Source organism: Stegodyphus dumicola, chromosome 8 (assembly GCF_044657685.1).
Source record: "Stegodyphus dumicola isolate Sdum_Otavi_A_Nest chromosome 8, ASM4465768v1".
Lineage (NCBI taxonomy): Eukaryota > Metazoa > Arthropoda > Arachnida > Araneae > Eresidae > Stegodyphus > Stegodyphus dumicola.
In genome coordinates, this window is record NC_140775.1 from 175,079,697 (window position 1) to 175,107,096 (window position 27,400).

The 27,400-nt window shown below is 31.7% G+C and overlaps 1 protein-coding gene across 3 annotated transcripts; it reads left to right on the forward strand.

The window, feature by feature from the left end:
• The first annotated feature begins 1,585 nt into the window (after window positions 1-1,585).
• On the forward strand, window positions 1,586-25,874 carry LOC118186707 (uridine diphosphate glucose pyrophosphatase NUDT14-like). 3 transcript variants are annotated; one of them, XM_085822786.1, is made up of 6 exons: window positions 1,666-1,759; window positions 5,234-5,295; window positions 11,914-11,957; window positions 14,669-14,733; window positions 19,982-20,189; window positions 24,798-25,874. In XM_085822786.1, exons 3-6 carry the CDS (start codon window positions 11,941-11,943, stop codon window positions 25,039-25,041), a joined length of 534 nt encoding a protein of 177 aa, XP_085678912.1. In that variant the 5' UTR covers window positions 1,666-1,759; window positions 5,234-5,295; window positions 11,914-11,940; the 3' UTR covers window positions 25,042-25,874. The 3 variants fall into 3 exon arrangements, with proteins under 3 accessions (XP_035212728.1, XP_035212727.1, XP_085678912.1); XM_035356837.2 differs by lacking the exon at window positions 5,234-5,295 and having other exon boundaries at window positions 1,586-1,759; window positions 20,057-20,189; XM_035356836.2 differs by lacking the exon at window positions 5,234-5,295 and having other exon boundaries at window positions 1,589-1,759.
• The last annotated feature ends 1,526 nt before the right edge of the window (window positions 25,875-27,400 follow it).

Consider the following 27,400-nt stretch of genomic DNA (forward strand, 5'->3'; position numbering starts at 1 on the left):
ACATACGATAATTACTTGCATATTCCTCCCTCCACGTATTTCCTCTTAGCTTTTTAACGCAAGGTCCTGATAAATTTTAAGCATTTGTGTAATTTTCTCTTCACGGCGTTCAGAAAAAGAACTCTCCAAAATCTCAAAACCGATTTGTCAACGTATTAGTTGTATGAAATTAGTTGTCATCTTGTTCGGGAATCCTTCTTGAAATCTTGTTTATTGAAATGACTGTTTTCTGGTTATTTCTTGTTTATTGAAATGACTGACGGTTTTTCTGGCAGAGTCTGTCAGCGTTAGCCTTTATCTTCTGTTCCCATTTCTTGCATTCAATCCATGCGCAATAGAAAATTGGATTTCTTTCTTAACAGAAATAGCAGGTGGTCTTGTTTGATTTTTAAAACACGCTTTTATAGCTTCTGAAGTCTAAATCATATTTCATTACCTTTAGCATGTTAAAGGAGAGGCATTGAGAGTGTCGATAATTTAAGCACCTAATGTGCTGCGTAGGTTTCTTGGAATATTTTCTTGGTAACATTCTCTTTGATCCTCGTTAAGTATTTCAAATAATAAATTTATTTTCCGTCAGGAGCTGGTGACAGCTGTACGAAATAAATCGGAAGCATGACAGAGTTATCATCGATTTGTTTAATATATTCTTTTATTTTACGACGGGGTATTTCTTCTCCAGAAGCTTTTTCTTGATTTTTCCATTGGGGATATTCTTAGTTAGATTTCAAAGACAATTCCCATATTGGTATCGATGGTAGCATGTATCAATGAAGGGGAATTTCCCTTTTGAAGGAGATATCGCTAGCATTACTTTTGTGATTTTTTTAAAAGATTTTTCAAAAATAATCCGTTACCTTCACTGCTTTCCTCCTAAGTATATTTCTCAGGGTTTGTCATCAGGAATTTTATTATTGAATCGCAGGTGATTTTCATCTTCTTAGATTTAATTTTCTCTCTTTACTTTTTTTTATATTTCTTTTCTTGCCTTTTTCTTTGACTTGACTGTTGAATCGGTCTGTTAAATATTATTTTTTCTGACACGAGCGTGTGTGTGTGATTATGGCAAAGCCTCAAGGGCTATCTGCCTAAGGGGAGGGATACCTTCGTGGAGGACTTTCTAAGGGAAACTGGCTCGTATACACGTTACGCATGGAGAAAACCACGAAAACGCCCATGCGGCCAACCCGTTCGCGGGATTCGAACCTCGGACCGAACTACCAGTGTTCAGCGACTTTCCTGACACGAACGGGACATTTGAACAAACTGCTAGGATAGTAAGAAACCTTTAGATCGTTATCACAATGCTTTATAAATAGATGAATCATTAAATTATAACCAAACCAGTAAACAAATAGAGAAATTAAGCTAACTGAAATCATCTCTGATTATAAAACGCTATACTTTGAAATAGATAACGAATCTGCTCTCCAGTCGATCCTAATTTCTTATAAATTTTTCCGAGTTTTAAAATTTTTAAGGGTATATTTTTATTTTCAGTATTTACAAAACTGCAAAATATTTCTGAAAATCTGCAGAACAAATTTTCAGATATGTGAATTCATGAGCTAGATTTTTCATTCCCAAACTTAAAGACTGTGCGATTGCATGCACCAAAACATTATTGTTTATTTACGTTGTCATAAGGAAAGGTCATAACATAACTTTTTGATTTCAAATGGATAACATTACTAATGTGAAAATTGTTGAGTGTGATGAATCAATGTACCTAAAACCGGCTCGCATGTTATATGAACAGGTGAGGTCTTATTTGTCATTAGTCAACTGAGAATCCATCTGTACTGTTAGGAATAGGACTGAATTTACCGGGTTTTTTAATTTGTGTAATTTAGGAGCAAAGGAAACTTCTTTTTTAACCTATGATATTTGTTGGAGATTTTAGAAATACATTTTAGGCCAGATTTGCTAAAGTATAAACGAGCTGACATCATACAAGATAGCTAGAATAAAATATATGGAAGACGCCCATTAATGCGATTATATTTGTCCATGCGTGTTTTGCTATAGTGGTTCACATTTGTTTTCGGACATTTTCATTTTATTTTCAAATATTAGTTACTGCATCTTAGCAAAATGACTATTTTTCTTTCACATATACTTTTTATTATCTTTTTAATGTTCTGCTTGTTTTGAAAAACGTTATTCAAAATGTTTTTGGTAGGAAAAGCAGTTTATTGAAAACATTGTGAAAATGAACTCGCATGAGAATTAGAAACTTTGTGTATATTTAATGAAAATATGAAAATAACCGGTTATTCAATATAACATTGAATATTCTTTAGCTAAAATTACTTTTTTTGGGTGCTTTTTGACATGGATTCAACTAATATTTTCATATAACAATGCTTCATTTTGTTCCGTTCCTTCATAATAATTTCTTTTAATAGAGCTTTTGAAGAAATGTCATATCTTTATTCTTTTCTCTCACTCCATACATGTTCGAGAGGGTTTAAGTCCATAGAATATGGAGGGGTTTTGATAACTTCAGGACAGTTGTAATAATCATGAGCAAACATTTAGGCCTCTATGTTTAGGATTGTTATACATGAATTTATTTTGCATTCCAAGTTTTCGTACAGATGCTTTGTGGTTGTCTTTAAAAGTGTTGATATATTTATACTGATCCACATTATTTTTTTTTTATAAAAACTAAATTGCCCATTCAACACAAAATATACTGCGTTCTTGGTTAAATCTATGTCAAACACAAGGTTGTTGCTTTGGCGTGTTTCTCTTCTGTCTTTAGAGGATCACTAGTAGCCCTTCCCTTTTTTAAGAATTTTTTTAATGCTTTACATTTGTGCATACGATATTTTTCATATGGAAAGTCCAAATTCTTAATTTCACTTTGGCATTGACGCCAACCTGGTAAACCGGGGACTGCACCTTGCAATTAATGCAACCACCTTGGTGCAATTTGGTGATTTTTTATGGAAAAGGCATATATTGATTGGGTACAAACTTGGTGATTTTCATGGCAGTTTTTAAAAATGATTCTGAAACTATCAGTATTTATCTAAGTTGACAAACATTATCAAAATACAAAACGTCAGCAATTTTAACTGTTAAATAAGCATTTCATGATACATTAAAAAATAAGACACTTCCATTTGTCTCCAAATCTTTCTGTAATTTTCGTGTGGTTTTCTTTTTCCTAAGTACACAGTGATCTATTTTCACTTAAAAAAATCAGAGAATTACAGAGACTCTTTGCCCAAATCTGAGCAGTACCAGCTATCTACCAAATGCATGTTTGTGCTGTTCTCTGTACAGATTTTGACACAAAATTCTGTATTCTTTCAGAAATTTTACCAAAGTTAATTCCATTGCTGTCAGATCCTATAACCACATATTTTAAAACCAAGTTTAAGGTAAAAAAATATTATGGTTTATCATGGTATTGGAACTTAGAATACAACAAAAAGAATGCATATAAAACTGACGACATTACATCACTGAAGGATGGTTATGTGCATGGTTGTCAGAGTGCGACACATTATGAAAATTTGGTGAGTTCAGCTAAGGGGGTTGCGATAACATATATGTACCATGAATCATTATTTATTATTTTTTTCATCATTTCTTTCTTCATTGACTGTTCAGGTTGAAAAGTGATGTCTTAACATATATATATTTAATGTTAGTAACTGAATACCAAAGAGCATGATAACCTTTTATGTTTAATTTTGCTTGATGATGATTACAGACTTTAGCTTTTTCTTATGTGAAGTGTTGAGTACACTGATGAGAAGAAAGTTAATGGAAATTTCTTTCTATATGCAAAAAATAGATTTTTTTAAATGATATCCATAGGGCAAAAGATTACATTTAGTGCTTTTTGAATTGAGAATAACTAACTTATAATTCAATTAAGCCCAGGACTAGCCGGTGTTGCTGCCAAAGGAACAGAATTTAGGGAATGAAAAATATTTATAATTTAGAGAAGCATCGAGCAGCAAAATTAAGGGATGGCAAAATCTTAAGAATTTAGGGAGGTCACTAGGATGTGAAATTCGGAAGGGGGGAGGGGCAGGAAAATTTTTAGAATTTAGGTAGGCATTTGACAACAGAATTTTCGTCTGGCAGAGACTGCACTGGGCTGTAAAATGTACAGTGCCAGCCCTGGATCCGCTTCAAGTATATTTGGGAATTTATTTATTCGGGACTCAGATAAACCTTAAGCATGTATAGGAAATAGTCATAAGTATAATAAGTAACTAAACTGATTTAGGCCTAGTTTCATTAGCATGCAATAAAAGCAAGACAAAACTTTGAGGGAAAACATATCTTTAATTCTCATTCTCATTATACATCGCGAATAGCGTATAGCAAGTGCTAGCTTAGCTTTATGACGATACAATAGAAGACCAGAAATACACAATGTTCAGGACCAGAGGTTGTGCGGATTTTAGAATTTTGTAGATTTTGGGACAGAAAAAGTAAATTATAGTATTTAGAATAAAAATGCAAAACAAATAAGGAAATACACAATAAAGATATGTGAAAATAAGGAGCATTAATAAAGCATAAAATATTACTTTTTTTTTTTTTTTTTTTTTGCGTGTTTCAAGCATTATCAAGATAAAGGTTCGTTTTAAAACTTTAGGGTTTTTAGAGTAAGTGTTTTCTCGTAGACTATATAAAGTTGTCAATATTCTCCTCTGTGACATATCTCATGTTGTTCTAAAAATTTTAGGTATTTTTCTACATGTTTTAAATCTTCATTAAAAGATAATTTCTTACTCCTATCAAATTCACTATCTGTGTCAGTGTCAGAATCGTTGGCTGATCTTTAGAATACAGTAACTGGTAGTTTGGCGACGATAAAGGTTACTACCTAGGGCTTTGGTAATAATGTGAGCAGTACTCAGTTCCGATTACGCATTATTTTGTGTGAGGGAAATGAGAGATCATGGGATATGTCGTGATGTTCATGGACGAATTACAGTTCTTTAATCGGAAAAGGGGGGAAATCGGGAAAAAACCTGGAAATTTTGTATTTGGCTTTATTCTGTGATGTGTGAAACAGTGTTCGTTAATTTTTGGATCCCATGGCCCTAACTAAAGTGAATTCGAAATGGGTATTTAGTGGGATTGAAAGGGGTAGTAATAAGTGTTTCTTTAAGGTTGTGTGAGATAGAAGTAAAGATGTTTTATTAAGTTATTTATTTTACTTGGTATCTTGGTGTGAACTATAAGTATGATTTTAAAGATCCTGAAACAGAAATAAGAAATGTTTATCGGACACGTAATCAAGATTCTGAAGAAGAATAGGTAAGTTAGTATTTTTAATTATTTGAGGATATTATTTTTATGCATTGTTCTAAATGTAAGGTGGAAGTTAAGTAATTTGCGTAAACGTGCATGGAAATAATTTAAATATTTGACACTAAGTATTTGTAACCATTTGTAATGTTTGCGGTATGAATTAGTTAGTGATGTTTGTAATATAATAGATAATGTAGAGGTAAAAGTTTTTGGATATTTTATTTATTTTATACGGGGAAATGTTCATATTTGGAAAGGGTATACAGTCAAAAGTCGTTAATCCGGACTCGTCGGGACTTCGGCGATTCCGGATTATCGATTTTTCCGGATTATAGATCATCAGTTTAAATCTGGTAAAATGGCATGCAGAAATTATAAAATTAAAAATATGAAACTGTAATTTACGAAATAAAGAACAATTATGATCTAAAGAGTATCAAAATTTACAAAAAAAAAAAAAAAAAAGCTTAATATTTATTTGTTTACTTTATTAAACATTTCTTTCAATGTAAGTTGTTTAAGTTGCTTCGTTTTTTATGTAATAATACATTCTCTTTAATTCTATAAACAGACATAATTTCTTGTTCAGTTAAAATATTCCGCTGTTCAAGTCCTATAATTGCTGTGTCGAGAATACCGACTAATTTGTCAATCGAAATTTTTTCGTTTTCAATAATCTTTGTCACTTTCTTCGCTATTGGAAGCGAATTACAATGACGAGGCATTTGATTTAAATCATATCAAAGATGGAGTACATCGAGATGAAATACTACATTGAGTAAGCAATTATAAGCCAAATAAAATAAAACATCTGCCCTTAAGATAAGGATAGTGCTGACAGATCAACTTCCAATTCATTGCAGGCTGCCGGAGCGTTAAAGATAAACAAAGTTTAGATAAACAAACGTTAAAGTTTAGATAAACAAACGTTAAAGTTTAAATAAGCAAAGGATATGCCTTTATCCATTTTTTGCAGCAATTCCACTTTTTGTTTAATGGACTCCGAAAGATACTTTCGCTTTGTATATCCTTTACATATTAGTAAATATATATTGGAAATTCTATTTGACATAATCGAAAGTTCAAGCTTACTTTTATAAAATTGCTCTAACAGTCTGCAAAAAATAATAATCTGGATCCAACTCGAAGATTAAGGAACAACGCAATCTGCAACATTAACTGAAATAGATAATTAGATAATTTTAGCTTAGCTTATCCCGTCCGTTATACATTAAAAGCGCATTCGTAAACGTATTTTGCACACGCGCATACGCAAATTCGCAGCGGTAAAGGTCTTACGCGCAAGCGTCAACGCGACGCATGCACAGAAAGTTTGTAGCTTTGAGGTCCGGATTATAGATCATTCCGGATTATGGGTGTCCTAATTAACGACTTTTGACTGTATACTTTTTCGCGATCAGGTAATTTCATATATGTTCTTTTTACCGGGTTTAAAGATTCAGAAAATTGCTATGCATTTTCGTGAAATTTTTCTAATTTATGAGAAAAAAGCAGTTTAGGTTGATCTTTACATTACGGTAACTTGGCGATTTTTTGGCGAAAATTTGGCGACCAACTCCCCTACAGCAACCCTCTATTTTTTTTTCCCCGCCGCCATTTTGTCTTCACGAAGTAAAGACATGTTTCTTTTCTTCTTATCTACTGAACACTTCTTCCAACAATCTACTAGCCGAATTACACTTATGCTAGAAATTTTATCAAACAAAACTGCTTAATCATGACAAATATTCACTGCAAAATTCGGAAAAAGTGCACAATACCATACACCTTACGCGTTTTTCAAAATAACACATACACATAAACCATGTACACGCCGACTTATTTTTACTTAAAAAAACATCCCAGAATTGCACAAAAATGGCATTGCGCACACTCTTCACTATATCCATGTACACTGCTTTTTTCTGATAAATTCGAAAAATTTCACGAAAATACATGACAATTTTCTCAATCTTTAAACCCGGTAAAAAGAACATATATGAAATTACCTGATCGCGAAAAAGTATTTACCCTTTACAAATATGAACATTTCCACATATAAAATAAATAAAATATCCAAAAACTTTTACCTCTAAATCATCTATTACATTATACACGTCACCAACGAATTCATACATGAAGCATTACAAATATTTAGTATCAAATATTTAAATTATTTCCATGCACGTTTATTTCAACTTAAACGTAAACCAAATTCCTACAAGCATAAAATTCGCAAAATAACTATCTTTTCATTAAAATATCACTGAACCATGTACACGTCGACTTATTTTTACTTAAAAAAACATCCCAGAATTGCACAAAAATGGCATTGCGCACACTCTTCACTATATCCATGTACACTGCTTTTATCTCATAAATTAAAAAAATTTCACGAAAATACATGACAATTTTCTCAATCTTTAAACCCGGTGAAAAGAACATATATGAAATTACATGATCGCGAAAAAGTATTTACCCTTTACAAATATGAACATTTCCACATATAAAATAAATAAAATATCCAAAAACTTTTACCTCTAAATCATCTATTACATTATACACGTCACCAACGAATTCATACATGAAGCATTACAAATATTTATTATCAAATATTTAAATTATTTCCATGCACATTTATTTCAACTTAAACATACACCAAATTCCTACAAGTATAAAATTCACAAAATAACTATCATTTCATTAAAATATAATTAAATTCAAAAACACCACTTAAAATATACATGAGCACATACATTCAATTAATAAAAATTACCTTACAATCCTAATTACTTTAAACTAAATCATTGCTAATAACAATTTTCCCAATAATACCAAATTCCTTTCCACCTTACATTTCCAACAATGCATAAAAATAATTAAAAATACTAACTTACCTAATCTCCTTCAGAATCTTCATGGCGGATACACTTTTCTTCATTCTCTTTCAGAATCTTTAAAATCATACTTATCTTTCAAAGCAAGATACCAGGTAAAATAAATAACATAATAAAACATGTTTATTTCTCTCTCACACAACCTTAAAAAACATTTCTTACTATCCTTTTCAATACCACTAAATACCCATTTCGAATTCACTTTACTTACGGCCATGGGATCCAAAAATTCACAAACACTATTTCACACAACACAGAATAAAGCCAAATACAAAATTTCCAGGTTTTTTTCCCGATTTCCCCCCTTTTCCGATTAAAGAACTGTAATTCGTCCATGAACATCACGACATATCCCATGATCTCTCATTTCCCTCACACAAAATAATGCGTAATCGGAACTGAGTACTGCTCACATTATTACCAAAGCCCTAGGTAGTAACCTTTATCGTCGCCAAACTACCAGTTACTGTATTCTAAAGATCAGCCAACGATTCTGACACTGACACAGATAGTGAATTTGATAGGAGTAAGAAATTATCTTTTAATGAAGATTTAAAACATGTAGAAAAATACCTAAAATTTTTAGAACAACATGAGATATGTCACAGAGGAGAATATTGACAACTTTATATAGTCTACGAGAAAACACTTACTCTAAAAACCCTAAAGTTTTAAAACGAACCTTTATCTTGATAATGCTTGAAACACGCAAAAAAAAAAAAAAAAAAAAAAAAAAAAGTAATATTTTATGCTTTATTAATGCTCCTTATTTTCACATATCTTTATTGTGTATTTCCTTATTTGTTTTGCATTTTTATTCTAAATACTATAATTTACTTTTTCTGTCCCAAAATCTACAAAATTCTAAAATCCGCACAACCTCTGGTCCTGAACATTGTGTATTTCTGGTCTTCTATTGTATCGTCATAAAGCTAAGCTAGCACTTGCTATACGCTATTCGCGATGTATAATGAGAATGAGAATTAAAGATATGTTTTCCCTCAAAGTTTTGTCTTGCTTTTATTGCATGCTAATGAAACTAGGCCTAAATCAGTTTAGTTACTTATTATACTTATGACTATTTCCTATACATGCTTAAGGTTTATCTGAGTCCCGAATAAATAAATTCCCAAATATACTTGATCACATGACATATCCCATGATCTCTCATTTCCCCCACACAAAATAATGCGTAATCGGAACTCAGTACTGCTCACATTATTACCAAAGTCCCAGGTCCACCTTTATCGCCTCCAAAATGTCGCCAAACTACCAGTTACTGTAATGTAAAGATCAACCGCAGTTTACATGGATATAGTGAAGAGTGTGCGCAATGCCATTTTTGTGCAATTCTGGGATGTTTTTTTAAGTAAAAATAAGTCGACGTGTACATGGTTTAGTGATATTTTAATTAAATGATAGTTATTTTGTGAATTTTATGTTTGTAGGAATTAGGTATGCTTTTAAGTTGAAGTAAACGTGCATGGAAATAATTTAAATATTTGACACTAAGTATTTGTAATGCTTGCGGTATGAATTCGTTGGTGACGTGTATAATATAATAGATGATTTAGAGGTAAAAGTTTTTGGATATTTTATTTATTTTATATGTGGAAATGTTCATATTTGGAAAGGGTAAATACTTTTTCGCGATCAGGTAATTTCATATATGTTCTTTTTACCGGGTTTAAAGATTCAGAAAATTGTCATGTATTTTCGTGAAATTTTTTTAATTTATGAGAAAAAAGCAGTGTACATGGATATAGTGAAGAGTGTGCGCAATGCCATTTTTGTGTAATTCTGGGATTTTTTTTTTAAGTAAAAATAAGTCGGCGCGTACATGGTTTATGTGTATGTGTTATTTTGAAAAACGCGTAAGGAGTATGGTATTGTGCAATTTTTCCCAATTTTGCAGTGAATATTTGTCACGATAAAGCAGTTTTGTTAGATAAAATTTCTAGCATAAGTGTAATTCGGCTAGTAGATTGTTGGAAGAAGTGTTTAGTAGATAAAAAGAAAAGAAACATGTCTTTACTTCGTGAAGACAAAATGGCGGCGGGGAAAAAAAAAATAGAGTGTTGCTGTAGGAGAGTTGGTCGGCAATTTTTTGCCAAAAAATCGCCAAGTTACCATAATGTAAAGATCAACCGAATCGTTTTCTTGTTGCGGCGAGTTCAAAACAGAACCAATAATTTCATCATTGGTCATCTGCTATGCCACTCACTGTTGGCTGATCTGGACACTTCATCAATTCAATGACATCTTCTTCTTCCAAAACCTCGTTTATTCTTTCTTTTGAATTCAAAGGCAATTCTCTTGCTTTAACCTTTGCTGCACCGACCCTAAAAACAGAAATTTCACTATCATCGCTGTCAGTTTCAATAAACAAAGCAGACCATACATTACGCCAGCCATTTACTAATGTTGTTTGGAAAACAAAATTTCATGATTCTGCTATGGTCATAAATGAATCACTGTTTCGTATTTTTAATTTTGTAATTTCTATATGACATCTTACTAGATTTAAACTGGTGATCTAATTATTATTATTATAGTTTAAATCTTACTAGATTTAAACTGGTGATTTAATTATATAAAATATCGAAAACAATTCCAAATCTAGATTTGACAAAGTACCAATGCATTCAGATCTCTGGACTTCATATTGTAATTTTTAAATATGAAAGTTCAAAAATGTTATATAAATCAAGCACAGCATTTTTTAAAAATTTTACATTTGATAATTCTGTAATGTAGTACTGTACAAAATCTGAAGTCTGCACTTCGCCAATTCTGGATTGATCTTGACTTCAGCACTTCTGGATTTGGGATTTTTCTAGATATTAGATCATCAATTTAAATATAATGAGATGAAATGTAGAAATTATAAAATTAAAATATAAGTAGTATTTTATGAAATAATAAAGCATTTATGACTTTAAGAGAGTCAAAAAAAAAAAAAAAAAAAAAAAAAAAAAAAGATCAACATTTATATGTTTGCTTTATTAAACATTTCTCTCAATGTGAAATGATTTTTGTGCTAATGTTTTCTTTTTAATTCTTTAGTTAGACATAATTTCTTGTATGCCAAGCAAAAAGGCAGTTATGGACTAAATTATCAATCATACAGATCTATGCTAAAAAATTATTGTTTCTTCAATCTTTCTTTTATTTTATGTAATGCTCAAGTGAAATTAAAGATCAGGACTCTCCACATATTGTTATGAAAAAATATGAAATGCGTATTTGTAAAGCACACCAAACAAAATTCTGGAAGTCCTGAGGTCTGGATTTTAGATCATTCCAGATACTGGACATCCAGATTTCAGACTTTGTGCTGCAGTCATTAATGTGATTTCAACACATGAAGGATCTGCAATATCACTTCATGTTAAAAGTGATATTTTTTTAAACATCCTTAACAACTTAATCCCATGGTATTTTCCAAATAAATATATCATATACATCCCAAATTTAACCATATTAAATGTTAAAATGCACACATAGTTTATTGCTAACATCATGCTGAGCTGCGTAGAAATGCAAGAAAAGAATTACTTTTAATGTAAAATTTCATTTTAATGATTCTTGTCTTTATTTTTATTTGTCTGTGTGAGTTTAGCATGTAAAATTATCTTTTCAAATAATGCAGTTTATTAAAGTTTTTATTTTGATAATTGTTTCTTTATGAATTGTAGACTGAAACTGCAAATTTCTTTTATTTCAGAATGGGATTAAAAAATCATGGGATTTAATGCGTATTCATGATAGGTGAGTTATTGTCTTATATTGTTAGTAGATGCCAATAAAGGTTTGTTTTTCGAATCCATTATATAAATGTAATGTAAAAATGTGATAATGTAAAAATATAATGTAAATATATATTACAATTCAAAATATATATAAATATGTATTATATTCTTAAGAAATTATAATTATGATGGCTCCACTGGAAAACTAAAATTCTCTAACAGTCCTCGAAGATCCAACCATTGCTGGGATTCATCTTGGAAGTACATAAGAAGATTACTCCTTGATTGAATGCATTTGGTCTTCTTTATGGCTAGCTATTGCCAAGTATTGTCAGCTCGGACCCGCCTTAATCCATATCTAAGAGTCTTAAGCACATCTCAGATCCACGTTTTCCACTCCTCTGTGCACTGCACTGGCAGCAGGTGACATGTTGGATGATTCCGTTGGTCATCGATGAGTATACTTCCCACAATAATATTAATATTATCTGTGAATTTCAGCATTCTGTTCAGAATAACAGCTTCGGCAATCTTGCCAAGATTTGGCAGAGGCACCGTTGTTTTCATTTAATGTGTAAACTCTTGTCCTGGCAAAATAACATCCACAGACATGATTATATCTTAGAAAGTGATGAAGGTAGAACAAGAATAACAAACCTATCAGCAGCATTTATTATTGGTGTTTCTTAAATAAAAGTGCTGCTACTGGGAAAAAACATAAGGTATTTAATTTATCTTCCTGTTAGTTTTTAGAACAGCCCGGTCTTAAAATGATACCATTTGACAAAATGTAAGAACTCTAATTTATTTTGAAATTTAGTTATTCATTAGCAGACAGAATGATTTAAAAATAATAAATGCATTTCTTAATAATTTAAATCTATTTTCTTTAATAAAGTAGTTATTTGATATAACTTGGAAGATTTTTTTTAAAATCAGGAAATATCACATTATCATAAATATTTTTTTATATTTATTTAAAAGATTTTTGAATGATTATATGTAAAGCTTTTCATAGTTGAACATTTATATATAAACCAATGAAATATTTATTAGGTTAATGTTTATGCATTTAATTATTAATATTTATACATATTATATTACATTGAATCTTAATTTTGGCCTAATTTAGTTCAGCCAGAAAGTAAGATGTATATTCAGATGTCTTTTGACTTGATATTTTTAGTGAAGATGTATAGAGGCATTTTATTGTTTAATTTTGATTAGTTGCATTTCATTTCTATATATGTTTTATTTTCTTGCTGTGAAATCATTTGTATTACCAGGGGTTCTCAAGCAGGAGGGGAATTTTATAGTTTCAGAGAATTTCAGATGAGGTCAGCCCCCCTTAATATTATTTTTTATTATTAATCTTAATATTTATTATATTTATTAATATTATTTATTTGTTTACTTTATTAAAGTATTTGTTTACTTTATTAAACATTTCTTTCAATGTAAGTTGTTTAATTTGCTTTGTTTTATGTGCTAATACTTTCTGTTTAATTCCTTAAACAGACATAATTTCTTGTTCAGTTACAAAGTTCCACTGTTCAAGTCTTGTAATTACTGTGCTGAGAATACCGACTAACTTGTCAATCGAAATTTTTCTTTTTCACTAACCTGTCACTTTCTTCATGCCTTTACCCATTTTTTGCAGCATTTCCACTTTTTGTTTGATGGACATTGAAATATGCTTTCACTTTGTAGGTCCTTTGGCAGCTCCAGAATTGGAAACTCTTTTTGATATAATCGAAAGTTCAAGTTTACTTTTTATAAAATTGTTCTACCAGTCTGCAAAAAATAACAAGCCGGATCCAATTAGAAGATTAAGGAACAACACAATCTGCAACATTAACTGAAGTAGATAATTAGATAATTTTAGCCTATCTTATACCATCTGTTATACATTAAATGCTCATGCGTAAACATATTATGTGCATGCGTAAATGCATATGCGCATGCATAAACGCTACGCATGCACAGAAAGTTTGTAGCTTTGAGGTTCGGATTATAGATCATTCCAGATTATGGACGTCCGGATTAAAGACTTTGTACTGTACTCTAAAATAACTACTTTAACAGCAATATATGCTTTTATTTTTCGCTATTTAAAAACAAGTTCTTGAAAATTTGTATGAACTGCAGTGGTTTGGTATAATTCTTTCTGTTGTATTAGTTTATGCCAATTTTTTTAGTCATCATTTTGGTGTTCTATTCCCTATTTCCACTCTAAATTATCAAAACTAATTATTTTATACAATTCCATGTTATTTATCATTAAATTTTTTGTATAGTTTGTGACATTTTGTTATCCTGATTAAGCCAGATTTCTGCCTAGGTTCATTAATCTGTTTAGGTAGCTCCAAAATCATCCTGTGGTTTCTCTTAACCCAGTTTTCAATTCATGAAAGCATTGAACCTCAGAAAGTTTTAACTGTGAGCTGGTCTTGAGAGTATTGGGCATGGGTTGGCAAAAGGCCTGGGTTGACCTGTGATCAGCACTTTCAAATGCTGTAGTATGATATCAATATTTTAAAAGGCTGTAGAATGTTGTTTCACTCTTGAAAGGGAAATAACTTCTAATAAAATAGTTTTGGCATTACCAATATAAAATAACTATTTAAATTCTGTTATTATTCATTGTATTAATTTAATTGAGCTACTTAAAAAAAATATTGTTTTGTATGCATAATTTATTTATTTATTAAAATTTTTTTTTCTTTGTAGTGTGGGTATCATAATCTTTAATGTAACTCGGGAAGTTTTACTTTTTGTGAAGCAGTTCAGACCTGGTAAGCTTTGTACTTTCATTGTAAGTCTTATTTTTTATGAATATCTATTATGATTTTAATTATATTGGAAAATTTCAAATAAAATGGTTACTTAAATGAGCTCTAAATTTTGAAGCATTGATATAACATATATTAATTAATTTATTTCTATTGTGTAACATGCAGGATTATTACAGATGATTCACTGGATTTGAAAGCGCTGTATTTTGTAAAGTACTGCAAAGAAAAACATTCAGCTCCCTCTGCAGTGATTGGATACTTGTTTAGTTAAGGACTCATTAAAAGCATTGGTTGGGAATAGCTAAACCCTTAGGTTATTTAGTCATCTTATAACCAAGTACGCTGCCCAGGAGGTTGCTCACTATTACATCTCTGAACTTGTTGGGGGGGGGAGGGTTTAGACAATAACAAACGTGCATGAATTCTGTGAGATTCCCTAGTGATATGGCAGCTGGTATTGCTAACTTGAGCGGCCCGAGCAGATTTGCTGCAAATAAATTTGAGTAACATTGGTGCAAATAAAAAAGCAAGTACTACATGAAATGAAGTAAAAAATCTTTCAAATTTTAGTCATTATGTTATAAATGTTTGATGTTTGCTTTCTTTGCTTATGCATAAATGTTTGATGTTTGCTTTGTTTTTTTTTTCATAGCCCATGTCCATGTTCATACTCTACTTCTCACATGCATTAAAATATTTCCTTGCTGATGGTTGCAAAAGTAGGTGTAATTTATTCTTGGTTCACATGAACGTCACCTTTTAACATACCACCAAAGTAAAATATTACTGGGTATAATTTTGGAGAAGAATGTTATCTTTCCCATGTTGAGCTTCATGTCCAATAGCAGGGGAGCTCATCATTTAAGCAGTAATATACATTCGTGGGCAAAATTTAAGAAGGAGAAAGTTTTTCAAATTTAATATTATGCAGAAGTGTTCTACATCGACCCAGTCATACCATAAGACCCGCAAGTTGTGAAATACGGGACTAGTGAGCAAAATGATTCAAAAAAGGAATTGAAAGGATAAATAGGATTTCATTGAAAAGTAGCTCTTAGTACAATTGATGAGGAGACAGAAATTACCACATGACTGGCACTTTGCAAGAAAAATTTAGTCTTTGGAAGGGCATATAATAACCTCTGACTGCAATATAGGAATTACAGTATCTGCCAATGCTGAGGACAAGGTCGTTAATGAGCTGTTGATGCACCATTCCCATTCCTGTTGCAGAGTCAATTTCTGGAAGAAAATCTTCTTGAAGAGCAAATTTCAGCTGCAGAAGTGTTGCTGGCAGCTAGTCATGTGGTATGCTGCCAAGCGTCTCCTGAGAAGATCTGCCATGTCCCGCATGGGATTTAGGTGTTTGTAATCACTAATCAGACTGAGCTGGTTCTCATTTGTAAATAGCACTTAGTCATTCCTGTTGTATAGAATTCTTGTGTTTCCACCACCACAGAAAACAGTCTCTGATGAGCAGGTGTTAACCAGTATGTACCATACTGGCCGTTGTGCACATAATATGCAGCCTCCTAACCATGATAAAATTAATATCAGATATTCAGTAATCTGTTGCATGATGTACCTTGCGATATCTCCTTCTGTCAGTGGCCGTCAGAAGGAGAATGTAGCTATTGTTCACTGCCATTGTTGCTTCTGGCAACCACTGTTGAATGCTTGAACAGCTGTTCTTGCTGTTTGAAATGCTCTGAGGGCTTGTGACACTATGCTGGCAGTGATCCCGTACTTATCTGCCACTTTTCACTCTTTGATCATCCAATTCCCTAATGATGCGATCTGTGGTAAAGTCACCCATATAATGTCTTCTAGATTTCCTGTTGGCCATATAATATGTTAGTAGCGATTCAACACACTGTACACCATTCAACAGCTTTCACCAAACTGCTGAGTTTACACTGCCTGTGTGCTTTATACCCTTTTGACATTCCTTCTTCTAAATCATGTGTTATATTTGCGCATGTCCTACTGTATTGGTCCCAAGGCTATCATTTGATGATCTTTCGATCAATTCTGTTGCGTTGTTTTGCTTTTATGTTAATTTCTCTGCTTCATCCTTAATTTTTGCATATTAGTGTAGCTCACTGTGCCAATAACATAGAGCCTTACCTTACTGGAATATCAAATATTCCGAACTATATTTCTGCTAACATTCTGAGTGCCATGGCCGTCTTTATCCGGTCATGAGATATTTTGTCACTCTTGTCATGAGATATTAACTCTTCTCCACATTTCTTTACAAAATTTGTTAAATGGAAAATTTCACCTTTGGTTTGCGATATCAAAAAACCTTTAAAATTCGTTGCCACCATCATAAAATTCAGCTGTCATTCACTATACATATTTGGCTATGCATCATGAGATTGGCAACTAAAGACAAGTTGTTCCCCTAAATTCTTGCTTCTATTGCACACTGAGACAGTTACGCCTGAATTGTGTTAGTTATGGAGGTCAGGCGGTAGATATCTTATTGCCTGATGCAGTCTCTTTGGGTCTTAAATTCTGCTACCAAGCATCTTGCTTTGGTTTTCACTAAATTCTGCCGCCTGTTGCAGCCATAGGAGCCATGGCGCTGGTTCTGGGTTTATGTGAATAAGAAATCAGTTATTCATAATTTAAAGAGAACTAAATGTAATCTTTTCGCCAAACAAACACAAACAAAATCCATTTTTAGCATATGGAAAGAAATTTTTCCTTGTCACCATTTCTTAGCACATTCAACTTAAATCTATAATCATCGTCAAGCATATTGTCAACATAAAAGGTTACCATACTCTTCGTTATTCAATTACTAATATAAAAAAATTGTTATGGGTTGATAAGCATTCGGTGATGAAAGCAAAATATAATAAATAATGATTTCTCAGGTTGGCATCAGGGAAGTAAAATATTAAGTGTAAATTCAATGATGTATCTATGTAGAATATTTCGGTTTTATATGCGAGCCAAGCAGGCAATTTGGCAGCTACAGAGCCAAATTATTGACGATACAAATTTATGCTAAAATAATTGTTTCTTCAATAACGAGGTATTTTATTTAATGCCAAAGTGAAATTAAGAATCGGGACTCTACACATGCTTTATTGTGCGAGGGGGGGGGGAGAAAATGCGCATGTGTAGAGCATTAAATAAAATGTTCTTCATGGCTTGTGGTCCATATTTTAGATCATTCTGAATATTGGATGTCTGAATCTCTGACTTTGTACTGTATTTATAATAACGCTCTTTAGACTAGGTTACTTCTCAATTAATCCATATCATATGATTCTTATTTAAAAAAATAATGCAGGCAGTTACATAATGCTTCAGCCAATCATAATATTCAGATTTCTATGCTGAAACTTAAATTAACAAATCGAAAGGAAGTTAAACCTATGGTGAATCAGTGTTATCCAGACATTTGAGACCATTCTTTTCCACTTCTACTTGCTGACTTGTTAGCTGCTGCTCTGTCACTCCATCAGTTGAAATAGGAAAAATATGAAATATATCCTTGAAATTATTGAAGTGGATGTATTTTCTCTATGTTACTTTAATATGTGAATTATGTTTGCATGCAACTGCAAATGCATGGATATAATAATCTATTTTTAAATGCTACAATATCTGTAAATGGTACTACAAAATCTTCCAAATTGTTGGCTGTAGAATATTAAGTCCATGTTAGCAGGATTTGGTGATTTTTGTGAGATAAGTATGAAATTCTGTTTAACTTTCTCCCACTGTTGCCAAATCCTGTGATTTTTCACAAATTTTGACAAACCTTTGCCACGAAAATTTATGTGTGCGTGATTTTGCAAAATTTTTGCTACTCTGTCATTCTTTTGTGCTACTTTTTACGAGTTTAAAAATTTTTAATGCATCATGAAACTCTTATATGTTTAAATAATGTATCTAATAAAATGAGTTTTTAGTAAATAAAGAAAGAAAGATATTTAGGCTTAAATAAAAGTGAGTATCTGTCAATCCCGAGATCATAGAGCTGGTACATATAGTTTTTAGTGTCAGTGGTTAGTGTTTTCACGTGCTTAATTGATTAATTTTTTAAATCCTTAAAGTTTTCCAATAAACAATGCAGCTGTAGGAAGGGTAATTCCAACCAAAACAAAACATCGAAACAGATTGTGTTTGGAACTCCATAATGAAACTTCAAATGAAGAATATGTAATATATGAAGAATATGAAGTAATATTTTTCTTTGAATTCGAACTTCAAATGAAGAATATGTAATATATGAAGAATATGAAGTAATATTTTTCTTTGCCCATTCCAAAATAGTCTGCTTGGGAAGGGGAGATTTTATATATGGATTGCACTCTGGGATACTTTGCCCTAGCCCCATATGCTATTCTTTACATCAAAATATTTAAAAATAAGACACTTATGCACCATTTTTCCTCCAATCAGATTTTTAAAAACTTGAAACAAAAAACGTACAATAAAACTTCATTCATTTCATAATTATGTTCGTTCATTATACAAGGAGTTTGCATGTGTAAATTTTAAAAATTTGAAATATTTTCGTTCATTGCATGAATATCAAGAACACACATGTAGTTTGGAAATTAATGGGTTTCAAAACTCTGCATCATGCGTAATAATCCTATATATTCATATAAAAAGTATTTTTCTGTAAAAGCATTTTCATTTTTTGATATGAAAGATGACTAAAAAGATGTTTTTCAGATCCTGATTCTTCATGCAGCAACGTTTGTTACATGAATATCTCACAAATGTTATTAAATTGATTATGTTTTGTGATACTGCTGTTGAATTGAATTCAAGTTTAAATGCAAAGAACGTGATATTTAATAAATAAAGGTAACGCATAAAATGTTGGGGGGGGGAACTTTATTTTGAGTGTAATATAAAATCTGAAAGTGTTGAGATTTTCTTTTTTTTTTTTTTTTTTAAATTTAGTTTCTTTAAATATAATACATGGCGATAATATTTGGAGGCAACAGTTTGGGTAAAATGCCATTTTGAGATGCTTAGCCCTTTGGTTCTAATGCTTTTTTAAGCTAAAAACTAGTATTATTTTTTTTATGTAATTTGTAAAAACCTCTGTTAAAGGATTTTAATATTCTGAAATCTGTTATTCAACAAGAAATATGTATATAATATTATATAAATGTTTTAATAGATTATTTCTTTTTGATATTTTTGTTATATTTAGTGTCATTAATAAATTAAAATTTCCATACTACTGCTTTATTGATTACTTTTATAGCTGTTTATTATGCTGAAGTAAAAGATGAAAACTGTGAAGAAGAAATTGATACTAAGAAATATCCACCAAATCTAGGAATGACTATTGAGCTTTGTGCAGGGATTGTAGATAAGGTCCAGAGCCTAGCTGAGACAGCCAGAGATGAAATATTAGAAGAATGTGGATATTCAGTTCCACTGACATCATTACAGAGAGTTACTTCATATAGGTAAAATTAAAATTAATTTGATAGATGATATGAAGTTATAGAAAATAGTGATTTTTGTATTCATGAAGCATATATCAGTATTGTTTTGTTTTTTCATTACTTTATTGGAATTTAAAATAGAAAACTCCATTAAGTCGAAGCTTCTTTTTTGGATAATACTAAATTAATTAAATTTTTCATATTATGTGTGATGTAAATCAATTACAATCAAAAGTCGTTAATTCGGACACCCATAATCCGGAATGATCTATAATCCGGACCTCAAAGCTAAAAACTTTCTGCACATGCGCCGCTTTGACACATGCACATAGGTGTTTACACGTGTGCGTAAGACCTTTATGACTGCGCATATGCGTGTGCACAAACGCAGAATGCGTTTTCGCGTGCGCATTTAATGTATAACGGACGGTATAAGCTAAAATTATCTATTTCAGTTAATGTTGATGATTGCATTGTTCCTTAATCTTCGAATTGGATGCGGCTTATTATTTTTTGCAGACTGTAAGAGCAATTTTATAAAAGTAAACTTGAACTTTCGATTATGTCAAATAGAATTTCCGATGCTGGAGCTCTCAAAAGATCTACAAAACGAAAGTATGCTTCGATGTCCATCAAACAAAAAGTGGAATTGCTGCAAAAAATGGATAAAGACATGAAGAAGGTGACAGAGAGGTTAGTGAAAACAAAAAAATTTCGATTGACAAGTTAGTCGGTATTCTCGGCATAGTAATTACGGGACTTGAACAGCGGAACTTTGTAACTGAACAAGAAATTATGTCTGTTTATAGAATTAAAGAGAAAGTATTATCACATAAAGCGAAGCAACTTAAAACAGCTTACATTGAAAGAAATGTTTAATAAAGTAAACAAATAAATATTAAGCTTTTTTTTTTTTTTTTTTTTTTTTTTTTTTTTTTTTTTTTTTGTAAATTTTGATACCCTTTAGATCATAATTGTTCATTTCATAAATTACGGTTTCATATTTTTAATTTTAGAATTTCTACATGTCATCTTACGAGATTTAAACTGATGATCTATAATCCGGAAAAATCGATAATCCAGAATCGCCGAAGTCCCGACGAGTCCGGATTAACGACTTTTGACTGTATTGTTGAATAATAATATTAATTGCATTGGAATGATAACTTTTTATGAAAGATTATTTTACATTTATACATTTAATACATTTATATGTAGTTTTTTTAAATGTTTAATGAATGTATCATATATGTTTGTTGGGAGTGTTGAGAGTGGTTATGTAGTAGGATACTTGGTTGCCTACCAAAGGAGCATATTTAATGCAAGTAAAAGAAAAAAAAAATATGGTATGTTCCTTAAATATATGACATATAAAAAAAGCATGAAATGGGTAACAGGGATAACTTTACAATGATAACTGCTGTAACATATCTATCAGGTGTGTTTAGCCATTATGTCTGTCGGTCAGGTATTTGTATGTCAGTAGTTAGGTATTTGTATGTCAGTAGTTAGGTATTTGTATGTCAGTAGTCAGGTATTTGTATGTCAGTTGTATGTCATTTGTATGTAGTTTTAAATTTACTTTATGATGTATTTCTTCTTCATTTAACACTATACTTTTCTATGAGCTGTTTGATATAGTATGTATAATTATAAATAATTAGAATTCAACTGGAGAACAGAATTACAATGCCTAGAAATTGAAGTTGATTAATTTTGAGGTTTAAGTACTGTCATTTTTCTTGATCTTCTTTGAATATTTATTAATTGCATCACATCATGTATATGGAGATTATTACTATTGAGTTGTAATGAAAGTTTCCCACCATCACAAATCTTCATTGCAAACAGTTTGCATTGGCATGTTTAATCTTATTTTGGCAAACTATTTTTGGAATTTAAAAGAAAGAGACTTGCTTTAGAACACTGTGCTGTGAAATTTGTAAAAACATATCGTTCTCATTAAGTACAAGGTGTCTGAAATGGAACTATCATGGTTTCATATTAGAGTCATCATTTACTTCCAGTTCTGGTGCAAAAAGTCAGTTACAGAATGTCACCAAATCATTTATACAGCTTTAGGTACTAATGTTGTGTCATATGACACTGTGAAGGTTTGGTACTGAAAGTTCTAAAACAAGGTTTATGACATTCAAGAAGCAGAGCATTCTGGCCGGCTTACTGCTGTTGATGAGGCTCACCTGCTAGAAGTTGTGGATGAAGATCAGTATGTATCCACTTGCGAGCTTGCTAAGGAGTTAGACATTAGTACTATGTCCATTGGTTGTGCTATGCATCTCATAAACTTGACGTACAAGATCAATCACTGGATGTGGCATGACCTGACTCAAGCAAATAAGGATAGACATGTTCGGGCCTGCACTAATCTGTTTGAATATCAATGCAAAGGCAAAATTCTGGACCAGATCGTCACTTGTGATGAAAAGTGGATTTACTTCAACAATGCAGGCTGCAAAGGGGGTTGGTCGGTGCTTACTGAGCGCATCAGCAGGTCGAAAGTCCAATTTGACTAACAAAAAGATCATGCTTCGTATCTGGTGGGATTGCCATGGTATTATCTACAAAGACTATCTGTAAAACAGTGAATCATCCACAGTAAGGTTTACAGCAAGATGCTGGTTTGTATTGATGCTGCTATCAAGGAAAAATGTTGAACTGGTTTCCGGTGCAAAAAGGAAATGTTCCATCAAGATAATGTAAGACCATATGTGTCTGCATCCACTAACTGGACTATGTACAGACTCAAATGGGATCTTTTGGTGCACCCACACTATAGCCCCAACATCACTCCTTTGGACTTCTTTTTTCACACCTGCAGCTACATCTTTCTGTTGGTATCTTCCATTCTGCACAGGACATCTGAAGTGAGGTTTATCTGTTTTTGGACTGGCAACCACCAAGTTTTTGGATTAAAGGCTTTGAAAAACTACCAAAACGTCGACAGAAAATGATAGATTTTGACGGTGATTTCTACCCATACTAAGCTTTCATATTTTTTTCCCTAACTTTATTAAGAATGATGTTTTTGCAGAAAACTTTCATTGTTTCAGGAATACAAGCAGTAGGTTGACAGTATTATATGTAAATGAATGGGATGATGATAGTGTTAATGATGCGAAAAAGGAACTTGTTTTCTGAATCACTTTTGAATTTATCTAAGTAAAATATTAATTACAACAAGCATGAACACTGTAATTGTGATCAAATCCAATAATATTCCTCCCCCCCCAATATTAGAGTTTCGGAATTTTTGCAAGCAGTCATATGAGAGGGTTGGTAAGGTAAGTAAAGTTTAAAGCTTGTGGTAATTATGAAAATTAACATAAAACTGCATTAGCTGTGGAATGGCTCTGGCTCCATGATATTGGTTTATGATATTAGCTCCTTGATAGTGACTCTGGCTACAAAATCTCTGACCATGAACTCTTTTAAGAGCAGTGTATAAAATCCTGGTGGTGAAGAAACATCATCTACCACCTTTTTTAGTTCGGGCGGCACTGTAAACACATTAGGTATTTTATTTTTTTAAAGCAGGAATTGTGAAAAATGAGCAATGCCCTCATTGGGACTCGAACCACAGACCTCTCAAACACGTGCCGAGTGTTCTAACCACAACACTACGAGGGCAGGATTTATACCTTATAATATCACTAATATGTGTACAGTATCTTTGATATAAATTGCCTTGTGATCATTTTAATTGGTCATAGTTTTTTCGACATTCCTTATATTTAAATTGTGCATAATAAAATTCTGTTACCTTATAGTGTCACTAACATGTGTACAATATCTTTGATATAAATTGGCTTATGATCATTTTAACTGGTCATAGTCTTTTCGACATTCCTTATATTTAAATTGTACGTAATAAAATTGTGTTGTAAATGTGAAAATTGAATATTTGCTTAAATAGATAAATCCAAACTAAATCACCCATTTTTAACTGATGAGCAATGCCCTCATTGGGGTAATTATATGCTATTTTTTTCAGTATGAACCAACCTGGAAAGCAAGGTGTTATATTGTTGGGCCTGGGCTCAGTAAAGTCGCTGAACACTATTAGTTCTGTCTGAAGTTTGAATCCTGTGAGCGGGCTGGCCACATGGGTGTTTCCATGTTTTAACCCATATGTAACATGTATACGAGCCAGTTTTCCTTAGAAAGTCCTCCACGAAAGCATCCCTTCTCTCAGTCAAATAGCCATCGTGGCTTTGCCATAATCACATAAACCAATCATATCTCGGAGAAAGTATGCACATGTAGTTGGCAGTCTCCCTCCCTCTTGTGGGTAATATGAGTCATCTTCTATGGTGCATTCTTAATGGTGTTTTTGGGATGAGACAGCAGAATGATTGACAGTTCAGTCATCCCTGATGAATGTGTATCTTGTTTGCCATTAGAGAAAAAAATGAACACTGATGACTGATTCATATATTTTTAAACACTTTCATTTTATTCAATGTGATTGGGCAAATATTTCAGTAATATTTTAAATATGATTACTTATGTGTTAAATAAAAATTTGTATCAATTAAAGTTTAATGAAGTTAAGAAATAGATTTTATTATATGTAAATAAGTTTTATTATTATAATCCTTTTCGATTTAGGTCAGGAGTTGGTGTAACTGGCTCCAATCAAACTTTGTTTTATGTGGAAGTAACTGATTCAATGAAAGTGTCTCAAGGCGGGGGCAACAATTATGAAGGAGAATATATAGAAGTTATAGAGATGGATCTCGAGCAAGCTTATTCATTAATATATGATGAAAAAGTACCTAGACCTGCATCTCTTATGTTAGCTTTAATGTGGTTCTTTAGAAACAAAACTTCTAGAATTGTTCAAAAATTATAGAAAATGTAATTATGATAAAAAATTTATGCAACATTTCGGAGATTATCAATTTATAATATTTATTTAAAATCATATATGTATATTTATATTAGTTGTGGGGAATATATTGTTTTTGCATATGTTTATATTTGTTTAAATTTAGTACTTGTAAAATGTATACACTGTTTGCCATGTTTAATAACTTTATTTAGTTTAAGGTAAAATTATATGTAAAAATGCTGCTAAAATACATATTATAATGTTTTTAATTTGCATCTTATTGCAATTTAAAGTGATAAATGTTCATGCAAAATTGTAAGATTTCCAAGTTGTAATAATTATGTATCATATTTAATAATTGGTAAAATTCAGCCTTGTTTTTAGCAAACAAAAAGTTCTTCTTGAAACAAAAAGTGTATGCATTTCAAGAGACAAACAGCATAGTCTTCCATATTGAATGGATGTAACACATTATTCAGAATTTTTCATTTGAAATCAAACACCAAGCAAAAGCTGACTTTCAGTTATTAAATTTTCAAGTTGTTTGCAATATTTAACATTCCTTAAAAATCACTTTATTTTTATCATTAATAATAATGTGAAAATCCTAAAATTTTCCTGAATTTTGTTCTAATAAATAAGAATAAAAAAGCAAAGCTCTTTTCCCTACTAAGTTCTTAATATGAAGTAATTCTTCATGCTGCTAATACTTAAAATAAGTGATATTACATTGGCTATTTGTGTATGTATACCGGTAATTATTTGAGCAACTGTTTTGATTGTGATATGGTACTGTTTAATGATGTATATAATGTTAAAGAATTATCAAGAATAAATATCATTCATTTTTAGGATGAGCTTCTCTTTTTTATTGTATGTAATCAACGAAACCTAGTGTTTATTTAACATTTGTTTAACCTCTTGCCTTACCATTGGAGTTGCAAGAGCACATGACATAAATATGAACAAGGTCATCACATGTCGAGACGTTTTATGGTTTGGCCGAAACATTCGACATGGAAACAACTCCAGCCTCAGTTATGTCCAAATATTGCACATTTTTCTAAAAGATTTATGGTAACTGGCTTTATTACAAAACTGTCAAACATTAAAGCTATGTTACTGAATTGCCAGTTATATACTGAATTATTAAACTGAAACAACTGACTGCAGATTACCAAAGTAATCAAATAGACAGTTCTATTGTTAATACTTCACTTTTCTGTTCATTTTTCAGATACAGCATATGAGGAAGTTTCTTTGATCAAGTAAGGGTAATTTTTAAATGTACTTTGACCATTTGAAAACTGGCCCACCAGTGGCCTAGCAGTAAAATCGCTGAACACTGGTAGTTTGGTCCAAGGTTCAAATCCCACGAATGGGATGGCTACATGTGCGTTTTCATGGTTTTCCCCATGTATATGAGCCAGTTTCCCTTAGAAGGATGAAGGCATTCCTCCTCTTAGGCAGATAACCCTCAAGGCTTTGCCATAGTCATATAAACAAAAAACCATTTGAAAACTAACTGTGAAAGACCAAACAAATCACACTTTTGTCTATTGTGATATGTAAGTGCTGTGTAAGGTTAAAACTAATTTTATTTTGCAAGATGTTCGATAAATACCTGTCAATTTATGTCAAACAATAAATGTTTATTATCCTGAATTGAAATTTATCACAGGTTTTATTTTGCATAATTTATTGTGTCATTCACGAAATTGTTATTGCAAAATGCAGACATATAGTTATTTGAAAAAATCTGTTGAATGGTGTCATTTTTCTGGATATTGAAGTTTCTATAACTGCTGTTGTAGACCAGCGAATTTTAATTTTATGTTTTTTAACTTCAGCCATTATTATGTGTAGTGTAAAATATATTTTCATTTCATCACAGTTTACAGGAAACCAAGTCTTATCTATTTTATACCTTTTATTTGAATTCTTTGCTATGTGGTTTGCGTATCAATTCGTCTCAGGGACAATATTTTCCTGAAGTATATGATCAATGCCTAATTCTTTTTTGTTTTCACCTAACAGACTTAAAGTTACCCTTTTATTCCAGATATCTCTGTGTAGTTACAAATTTTTGGTTCATTAATTTTACATTCCAAATCCATAGCGGGCCCACCAGCAGCTGAACGGTAAAGTCGCTGAACACTGGTAGTTCAGTTCAAGGTTCAAATCCCATGAACGGGCTGGCTGCATGGGCGTTTTTGTGGTTTTCCCCATGTTTAATGTGTATACGAGCAAGTTTCCCTTAGAAAGTCCTCCACGATAGCATCCCTTCTCTTAGGCAGATAGCCCTTGAGGCTTTACATAATCACATAAAACCAAACAAAACCAAACCAAATCCATAGCTCTGATTGTTGATGATTACTGT